The following is a 9,948-nucleotide window of genomic DNA, read 5'->3' on the forward strand; positions in this document are numbered from 1 at the left end:
TATGAGATTTTTTCTCACGCAACAAAATTTAATATAATGAATATTGCTGCAGTGCAAGTGAGACACTAAAAAACACCCATGTCCTGACGGGTTAAATAAGCTTTAATTTGCATATTTATTTTTTTTTTCTTAATTAAATAGCTTAAGAATGACAGTATTTCAAAAAATTTTTTAAATCGCAGAATTTTCACTTTTACCGCATTTCCGTGCAATAACGATTGAAAGTGATGTCCTATCAAATTTCTGTAAACTGCATCTGAAAACTTATTAAATAAGCTCTAATTTGCATACTTATATATTTTTGTAAATGAAATAGTTTAGGAATGACAAAAATTTAATTCTTCAAAATCCTCAATAATTGGCACTTTTACTGTTTCTTTCCGAAATAATTATTGAATGCGATAATTTGTAAAATTCTTTTAAATTCCATCTGAAAGCTTATTAAATAAACTTTAATTTGCACACCTAACTATCAGTCTAGGCCAAAAATTATTAAATCTCTCTGTCTATTTAATGGAATTTTAATCTTGCATTCGTTTTGGAAATGATTATTTTAGTAGTTGTTGAATTCACTATGAATCTACTTCCATTTCGGCTGCCGAATGATCTTTTTTAGAAATGTACTGAATATTTTGAGCCATAAAAAACTTTTATTAAATAATATTTTTAATGTGTATGTGTGTAGTTATTAATAAGGATTTTTAAGTTTCTTTTTACATCTTATATTTGATAAATTTCTTTGTACAAGTATTTTTATCTTATCACTTTTATTAACTATGCATATAATAATCTATGGCTGCAGAAAACGCTGCAAAACCTGCTGCACCAATTACGCCTGCTTTGACACCCGCTAAAATTTGAAAATATATTTAACCAAAATACTATTAAATGATGTTTAACAATAATAGAAAAAGTTGAACCTTACCTCGCAGACCAATAAGGCCTCCTGTTAGACCACCAGCATAGGTACCATTCCGCCAATCAGTTTTACCACGATACTAATAATATTTTACAAATATTCAACTATTATTATCTCATCTTAAAACATATTGTACACAATAAATATTCGTGTAAACAAAAAGTATATTTGAAAATATTATATAATTTACATACCGATTCTACAGTACATTCCATAGCCGAAAATAGTAATCCAATAGTTGCGAAATTTTTAGCGTAACCCAAAGTTGTGACTTTCATTTCACGAAATATTTGACGAGCTGTTTGTTGTTGTTCAACAGCAGCAACATTTGGATTTACACTAGATGAAAATAAACCAAGTGCTGCACCTAATCCATAACCTAATGGAAAATTTTTTAATCATTAATTTTAACATCAGAATTGATATTCAAATTTATACAATATTTGAAAGAAAAAAAATTGAATAAAGACAGTTTCATAGGAAACTTTAATAAAAGAGAAAAATACGTTTAAGGGTCAGTTTTTCAACCCCGGGTTTAAGTATTTTATCATTGTGAATAAATCTATATATCTATATTATATATAGATATATTCACAATGATAAAATACTTAAACCCGGAGTTGAAAAACTGGCCCTAAAAGTAAGTAAACATAGATAAGATTTGTTTTAATTGAATTTAAATTGCGAACTCTACATGTATTCTATTGAGTTTGAAAGGAAAAAGTATATGTTTAACAGTATTTAACTTACCTAAAACGCCACTAAAAATACTTTTAAAAACACAACTTTCCATAAATTTTTGCATGGCTTTTTCCTCATTCGTTACAATGTGTACTGGAGCAGGACCTCTAGGTATTATAATATTTTCTCGATATCGCTGATGATTAGTTGTAAAGTATACTGCTATTTTATCCCATGTTGGATCACTAAGAAAAATTATCTGGTCCTTTTCTTTTAATTTGGGAGGTGATGGTAATTTTGGTGGTTCGAATCGCAACATTTTTGACTAAATAGTTTTATATTTTACTTTAAATAACTATCATTATCTGTAAACTAATTATTTTCTTTGAAATTTTTAATTCAGTAAATGGAGTTTTATTTTCAATATGATCTGAAAAAAAAAATTACTAGTTAAATATTTTAGAAAAAATTAAATAAAATTATATGCAAAGAAAACATAACATTTTGTTCATATTTTTTAATCATTCAAATAATGAATTTAAAAGTAGCAGACATATAATTTTTACGTTTTCATAGATAAAATACATGATATTAATTAAAAATGTTTGAAGAAATTAGTTCTTTTAAAATTTTATATTAATGTTTACTTCAAATTTTTTATGTCAAAAATTCAACTATGAAAAAGTTCTTTGATACCTGCTACTTATAGTATCGTTTTAAATTCTACTATATAACCTATATTTTTTTATCTCACTTACTTCATCATAATAAATGGCTAAAAATAATTAAGTCATTTTATTAAAAAACTATTAAACTCTTGATAATTTATTAACAATTAAATGATGATTCATGATAGTTAAAACTATTTATTCATTAAAAAATTTTTTTTAGTATTTACTGATTTAATCATTTAATGTGGTGAATGAAGGGGGTTCGCACTAGTCCGCACCCGTATGCAAAGTGTATACCTATATGTGTTTTTTTTTTAATAATAAAAAAATATAAATTATGTACATGTGATCGCGTTTGGGCCGAAAAGTGTTATTTATTTGATATTCTCTCAGAAAATCACCTAGCGGCACATTTGTGAAGGGAAACGCACTCGAAATTAGAGTATTAAGAACTGTAGACAGAAACTATCGCAGTGGCGCTGATGTTTTGAAAATTTTTTGAAGTCGTTTAGTTTATATTTTATATCCAATGACATATTTCCTGTCGACAGGAGAAAAAAATATACGTACCAGCCACGTCAAAATATAATCTTTAAAAATGGTAAATTAATTGTTAATGTTGAATTATTTTGAAACAAAAAGTATAAACATTTAGGCATTATTATAACATAAAAATTGTAATATCTAATAACACTATTCTTAGTAACTTTTATAACCTAATGCTAAATTTACATTTGCAAATTTAGATCATTGTTTCCAAATATTTTTAATCAGCCTATAATTTTGCTTGATACATTTTTTATGAGTAATTATAAATAATATTTTGATAAAATATTTAAACATTATATTTATTCGTTCATATTTACTCTTTATAGTTGTCATTGAAAATATTACATTATAAACAGTATTGTATTAAAGTCTCTAAACACAAATATATTTCAGAAAAGCTACTTGATATTATTTAAATTAAAACAATTATTTATTTCAGATTGAAATTGAATCAATGGCAAGGTATGTCTCACCAATCAATCCAACGATATTCCCAGTGTTAGCACTTGTTTTACTTGGAATTGGGATTTTTTTCACTGCTTGGTTTTTCGTCTACGAAGTAACCAGTACAAAATTCACTAGAGATATTTATAAAGAACTATTAGTGTCTCTTGTTGCTGCATTATTTTCTGGTTTTGGAGTCCTTTTCTTAATGCTGTGGGTCGGAATTTACGTATAAGTAAATATCAATAGCATTATTAAAATAACAAGGTAAAATCTATAAAACAATTCTTAACATACATTTCTTTTTTGTTTTCAGCATTAAATACTTACTACCAAATGTTTTTATTCTGGAATATCGCTATTTTAACATTCCATCACTACTGTATAAAAATCATATGCAATAAAATATTCTTTTCTTAATTTTAAAATATTGAAATCAATATCATCGTAACAAAATCCATAATTTTCCATCCTTTATTGTATTTATTGGATGCGTACATTGATTATAACATTTATAATTTAGTTTTTTATTTCAATATAATTTTCTTAGCTACATATTTATTTTTGGATAATAAAATAAGATATCAATTATAAATTTAAAGCGACATTGTTTTGTTGTTTATAAAATTGTGCATATCAACCAGCTAAACCAGCCTTCTGACGGCAGCGTAACATTAACGCTCGAAGCATGAATTGTCTTCGAGATAGTTGTCGCACATGTTTTAGAAATACATCTAAATCTATAGAACCTTGACGAAGACCTTCACCAAGATAGTAGATTGCATCTTCCGTTGCAGCTTCTTCCGCAAAAGCATTAAGCATTCTGTAAACAAAAATACTTATCATTGAAGTAACTCTAATATTTATATTAAATAATTAATATCATTGTCAAACTTACTGTTTATACAAAGGTGCGATAGTTGTAACTGCCTCGTCAACATCAATTGATTGATTGTCGGATAGTTTTTCAATTTCTTTCTCCAATTCACTTTCTTTGTCTTGAAGAATATTTATATTTTTATCAAGCTCCTGTTTTTCTTTTTGTAATTTATTGAATATCTCTTTAAGTCGTGAGGATCCACTCATTAATTCTTGTTGTGTACGGCGTAATGTCTCAAGCTCAGCTTGAAGTTGCGAAAACTGTTCGCAGAGTCGTCGACGAAGTTGATCACCAACAGCAGATACCAATGATGCCCTTATGTGCTCTTCGGTAATTGTATCTGAGTTACCACTAGTCATTGCCCCTCCTACTGGTGGTGACTAAAAAAATAAAACAACTTATACCTATCTTAACTACTAACAGAATTTTCACATTTTTTTGTAAATATTATCAAACAAAAAAATTACAGGTTGAGTCGCAGGTGGATATGGAGTTGGAAATGAACTCGGATATCCCGGAGTTGGATAAGATGATGATGGCATTCCAGGCATCGCAGGAAATCCTGGATAATTAGCAAATCCTGATCCACCTGTTGGTGGATATGAAGTATATCCAGAATTGCCCCCAGCATATTGAGGATTGGTTGGATATGGTGGAAACGAACCACTTGTTGAACTAGATGTAGATCCCGGAACTGGCATAAAAGCTGTGAACATTAACATTTATTCGAAAACTCTATACTATACTATTAATATTTTACAATTAAAATCTAAACTAACTCTTGCTTTAGAATTCATTAGTATCTATTATTAAATTTACAAATATTTACGTACTTTGTGAAGGATAAGGTGTTGATGTTTGAGTATTGGAGTATCTTTTAGCAAAAACGGGTGGGTTTTCCCCGAAAGTTACAATCATAATTTGTATCAAGCTCAATAAGTTAAAGGAATGCTATAATATAATAAAATTTTTATTGTAGCATTTTCAAGTATCAATTAATTATTATAATGAATAAAACTCACAGGTACCCAGTCGTGTAAATAAGGCAGGTAAATTTTCCCATTATGATCAACATACATGCTGACTCTAATTGTCATTTCTGCTGTTGGTCTCACATAACACATTGGTGCATTATTCGGATGAGTATCCATCAACCATATGCATATTGGAATGTTGTATATATTGCCTAAATAAATTTAAATTTTATAATAACATAATAAATTATTTTCTCTATATACTATTTTTTTACCCTTGTAATTTACTGGTATTGTTCCTTGAAGATTAAATAAATCTTGGCAAGATCCATCATTGAAAACTATCAACAAATATATTTAAAATTGTTAAAATTGAATGTTTAATTGAATTTTTAAATAGTAACAACATAACAATAACAATACCAAAACGTTCACTTGCGGGCTGTAAGCCTTTGTATTCTTTTAAAGCATTTATCACTTCTCTCCGTGTGACCGCTGGATTTTGATACTGAAACGTAAATTAAAAGAATGAACTGAATTCTCAACAAAAATTTTATTATGAATTTGAAAATCAACAATGAACACAAACTAGATTAAATTACACCCAGGGGTAAAATTAGTTAAATAAAAAAAAATGTAAAACTTTTGATTAAGAAATAGAGAATGATTAAATTTATTATTAAATATTAAAAAAAAAAAAATTACAAGCACTAATAGAAATATCAAAATACCTTATGTAAATACTGTTTTATTTTTTCTTCATCAATATGATTCATTTTCACCATTTAATCTCGAGGTTAAGTCAATAATTTAACAACAAAAATGTCCGTTTACAAGAATATAACTGAAAATGAAAATTTTATTATTTATTATTTTTTAAAATATAGCTTAAAATAATTCAATAATATAAAAAATAATTTTTATACATTTGTCAAGTAGTTTCAATCCTAGATATATAATAATGACGTTACTTTGACACATTAATCGTTCAACAATTTAATTAAAAATATTACGCTTATCAACGAAACTATCTATCTATACTCATAACAAATAGGTTGTACTGAATCTCCGAACGACCGCAGCACTTGCATTTTCTCATTTTGTTTCAGGTCATATTTGAAAAAACATTGCTAATGAAGTAACTTATGACTTATTATTTAATATTATAAAATAACAAAAGTTAAATTTTCAATAAACAACTGTCTTTTATTGAAAATTTATTATAAATATTAATATTTATAAAAAAAAAAATCAATTCATTATATTTGTTATATAAATTTATACATCATAAAAATAATATGTTATTAAACTTAAAATTATATTTATATACATTAATAAATATATCTATATAAAAAATTGAAAATTTAATTTGCACGTCACGATGGTTCCCCACCATTTTTTGATCCATTTTCACCCGTCCGCATAGAGTGAAGCGGACATTGGAAATAAGAAACAGCACTGGCATGCCCTGATCTAGCAGAAGGCATCGGCATTCCTATTTCCCATCTATCTAAAGCGGGATCATAAATTTCTACAATATTTAAAAATCCATTGCCATCATAGCCACCTGTTTAATATGTAAAAATATAATTGTTATTTTACCTGTATCTTAGTTTAATTGAAAATAAAATATTAATGAAAAAAATAAAAAATTACCAATGGCATATAACTTGTTATCAATTACTGTAACGCTTAGTGCACTACGAGCTATCGAAATACTACTAACTTCTTCCCATCTATCGGATTCTGTGTCATAACGTTCTACTGAATTCAATTGAAGCTTTCCGTTATATCCACCAACTACATAAATATACTGTCCAAGACTTGCAACTCCAGCACCTGAACGACCATTGTTCAGTGGCGATACCATTGTCCATTCATTATTTTCTGGGTGATAACATTCTACAGAGGATAAACGTTGAACTCCATCAAATCCACCAACTGCATATAGTAACCTTTTCAAATAATAAAAAAAAATTAATAAATAAATAACAATTATAATCAATTTAATTTTGCGAAACATTTCGTAATTATGTTACCTATTAACAACAGCAACTCCGACACCAAGTCTTTTAACATGCATAGGTTTTACATTTTTCCAAAGATCTTGCTCTGGATCATAACATTCAACACTATTGTGAAACTCAGCCCCAGCACTTCCACCAACGGCATATAGTAAGCCATCCATCACAGCAACTCCAACACGATTTCTAGGTACTGTCATAGCTTTACAAGGCCTCCACTTATTAGCTATAGGATCATATTTATCTACCCAATCACTGTCATACCTTTAAAAAAAAAATGAATAAAAAGAAATATAACTTAAAGAAAAAATATTAATAAAGTACAAACCTTGTTTGGGGTGAATTATTTCTTCCCCCAATAGCATAAAACATTCCTTTTAAAAATGCTCCACCCAATCCTGATCGCGGTACGATCAATTTTGCATGTTCAGTATAAATTTTATCATCTACATTAAATGCTTCAAGTGTATCTAATGAGTGTCTGAGGAAACCACCAGCAATGAATATTAGTCTTTTAGTGTTTGGCGTTCTTTCCTTAACAATAGGTTTTTTATGTAGTGTGAGATCTTTGAAAATTTCAGCAAGATACTCCCGACATGCGGGAGCTTTTTTTACGATTTCACAATTTTTCATTTGATCTCGTAAGAAATTTGGAGTCAGATATTGACAGCGTACAGCTTGTAAAATATGAGCCATTTTAGGACCTCGTGCTTCCTCATTATACATGACCCACTTTAATACAGCATTATAAACCTGACTTTCCTCTTGTACATTGAGTTCATCTTTTCTTACAAGTGATATCAATTGGATAGCTGATAGCTGGAGAAATTCCTCTTCATGACAAATTTGACTAAAGTGTTGTACAATGAATTGATTTGCTTTATGATGTAAATTTTTGCACCCATGCTGTTCAGCAAAATTAGCAATACCTATGGCATTTGTTGGATCGAGTTGTCGTTCTAAAAATATACAACATGCTTCTATGACATTGTTTACCTAAAAGTTGTAAAATTAATATTAACTCAAATTATATTTTACTAATATTGTAACTAGCTTAATTTTAAGTTTTAATAAATACCTGAAACATAGTTGCTGCTGGTAATAACGTACAAACTGTCAATTCAGTAACTCTAATTCGTCCGGTATACATAAAAAACATTAATCTCGCCATAGCGGTAGGACAAACACCTTGCAGTTTCACTCTACTCATTCCAGACTCTCTTAATCCTCCCGTAAACATTGCCTATTATAAAAATAAATTATAAAATAATAATAATTTAAGTATTCCTTCAAATGAATAAAAACTTATAGAATATACTTACTTTAAAGTAAGGACTAGCTGCGGCTAAAATAATTTTATGAGCATAAAATAATTCAGTTCCTACTTCAAGACATACATCGGTAAGCATGTGATGACTACGCATCATAAACGTCATTTGCATTGTTTCTTTAATATGATCAGCCATGCAAAATGTCATGTCACCATACGATCCATATTTTTCATTTTTCAAGATATTTTCCCAATCCCCTTCGCCATCAAAATTGAAACATGAAATCCTTTCCTTACTTTGGTTTCCATTTTCAGTATGAGTTGCTCCTTCTGATGTATTATCTTTCTTTTCATCCATTAAAACTAATAACAAATAAATTTTATTAATCAAAATCATCAAAAATAAAAATAAAAATTAATTTTTGAGTTCACAATACTACAATTATCAAAATCAAAATTGGAATATATTAAAATTTTAAATAAAAATTAATTACTGCAGTGCGGTACTATTACTAAAATAATATAGAGTTTTTTTTATCTTTACGTTCTTTAATATAAGTATTTTTTTTTCAACTATTATCAATTGGATGTGTGATTTTTTATCATGACATAAATTCGAATAGGAAAATTTATGTCACAAAATCCAATGAGATTTCATGTAATAAGTAACAAGGTAGTTTAAATTCACCCTTGTCTAAAATCGTTTTACTTAATCTATCGTCATATAATTAAAGTATCATAGTATAAATAACAAAAATAACGAACATAAAATCAATTTATTTATGCACATATTTATATTTACAAACTTATAAATGCATGTAAAATTATATAAAATTTTATTTTTAACATAACCTCCTCAAGTTATGTTTATAAAAATTTACTTTAATTGTAAGTATTATTATTATAACAATATTTTCATTAAAACCTCTTAACTTTTTTTTTCTTATTAATTCAATATTAAAGTTAATTTTTAACTTTATCATTAGTTTTAATAGTTTTAATCTGTAAATGGAAATTGTTTAAGAAAACACTTCAAATGAGGTTAAAAATTTTATGAATTTTATAAATATTTGTACATAACATAACATAAAATGTAAAACTTACCACTATAATTATTTCGACAAAATATTTCGTGAAATATATATGTAAAGTATTTAAGTATTTTATAGTTTTATGAACTATCATAAAATTCACAAATTAAATTTCAATCAGTATTGTTAATAATTAATTTTGTAATAAAACATTATGTACACATTCTAAAAATTTATAATTACAATTAATCACGAAATTGGAGTAATAAATAAAAAATATTATTTGAGTAGTATATTAAGAAAAAATTAATAAAAATTCGAGAAAAACTTGAAATTATAAACTTATACAACTATCTAAATTTAAGAGATTACTTTTACATTATTAAAAATTTCTGAACTATTGAAAATTATTAGTTTATATGATTTATTTAATGTCATGTGTAACCTCTAAAATTTATTAAAAATTAACACTTAATGAAACAATACTTCAATTATCATTTATGGT

General features: G+C 27.0%; 4 protein-coding genes across 4 annotated transcripts; 1 reads left to right on the forward strand and 3 right to left on the reverse strand.

The window, feature by feature from the left end:
- Window positions 1-706: 706 nt before the first annotated feature.
- LOC123260725 (mitochondrial import inner membrane translocase subunit Tim22) lies at window positions 707-2,027 on the reverse strand. The gene is made up of 4 exons (XM_044721997.1): window positions 1,670-2,027; window positions 1,114-1,298; window positions 926-998; window positions 707-850 (listed from the first exon to the last, which is right to left on the reverse strand). The coding sequence occupies exons 1-4, from the start codon at window positions 1,917-1,919 to the stop codon at window positions 771-773; spliced, it is 588 nt and encodes a 195-aa protein (XP_044577932.1). The 5' UTR covers window positions 1,920-2,027; the 3' UTR covers window positions 707-770.
- Window positions 2,028-2,762: 735 nt separating this feature from the next.
- Window positions 2,763-3,692, forward strand: LOC123260727 (transmembrane protein 258). Its single transcript, XM_044721999.1, has 3 exons — window positions 2,763-2,872; window positions 3,260-3,499; window positions 3,581-3,692. Exons 1-2 carry the CDS (start codon window positions 2,870-2,872, stop codon window positions 3,497-3,499), a joined length of 243 nt encoding a protein of 80 aa, XP_044577934.1. The 5' UTR covers window positions 2,763-2,869; the 3' UTR covers window positions 3,581-3,692.
- Window positions 3,693-3,879: 187 nt separating this feature from the next.
- Window positions 3,880-6,187, reverse strand: LOC123260726 (tumor susceptibility gene 101 protein). Its single transcript, XM_044721998.1, has 9 exons — window positions 6,045-6,187; window positions 5,850-5,962; window positions 5,542-5,626; window positions 5,394-5,459; window positions 5,167-5,330; window positions 4,978-5,095; window positions 4,612-4,850; window positions 4,163-4,524; window positions 3,880-4,087 (listed from the first exon to the last, which is right to left on the reverse strand). The coding sequence occupies exons 2-9, from the start codon at window positions 5,901-5,903 to the stop codon at window positions 3,901-3,903; spliced, it is 1,275 nt and encodes a 424-aa protein (XP_044577933.1). The 5' UTR covers window positions 5,904-5,962; window positions 6,045-6,187; the 3' UTR covers window positions 3,880-3,900.
- A 273-nt stretch (window positions 6,188-6,460) lies between these two features.
- Window positions 6,461-9,615, reverse strand: LOC123261161 (kelch-like ECH-associated protein 1B). Its single transcript, XM_044722675.1, has 7 exons — window positions 9,517-9,615; window positions 8,465-8,775; window positions 8,221-8,385; window positions 7,471-8,138; window positions 7,158-7,406; window positions 6,775-7,073; window positions 6,461-6,685 (listed from the first exon to the last, which is right to left on the reverse strand). Exons 2-7 carry the CDS (start codon window positions 8,768-8,770, stop codon window positions 6,495-6,497), a joined length of 1,878 nt encoding a protein of 625 aa, XP_044578610.1. The 5' UTR covers window positions 8,771-8,775; window positions 9,517-9,615; the 3' UTR covers window positions 6,461-6,494.
- Window positions 9,616-9,948: the final 333 nt, after the last annotated feature.

Source organism: Cotesia glomerata, linkage group LG3, assembly GCF_020080835.1.
Source record: "Cotesia glomerata isolate CgM1 linkage group LG3, MPM_Cglom_v2.3, whole genome shotgun sequence".
NCBI lineage: Eukaryota > Metazoa > Arthropoda > Insecta > Hymenoptera > Braconidae > Cotesia > Cotesia glomerata.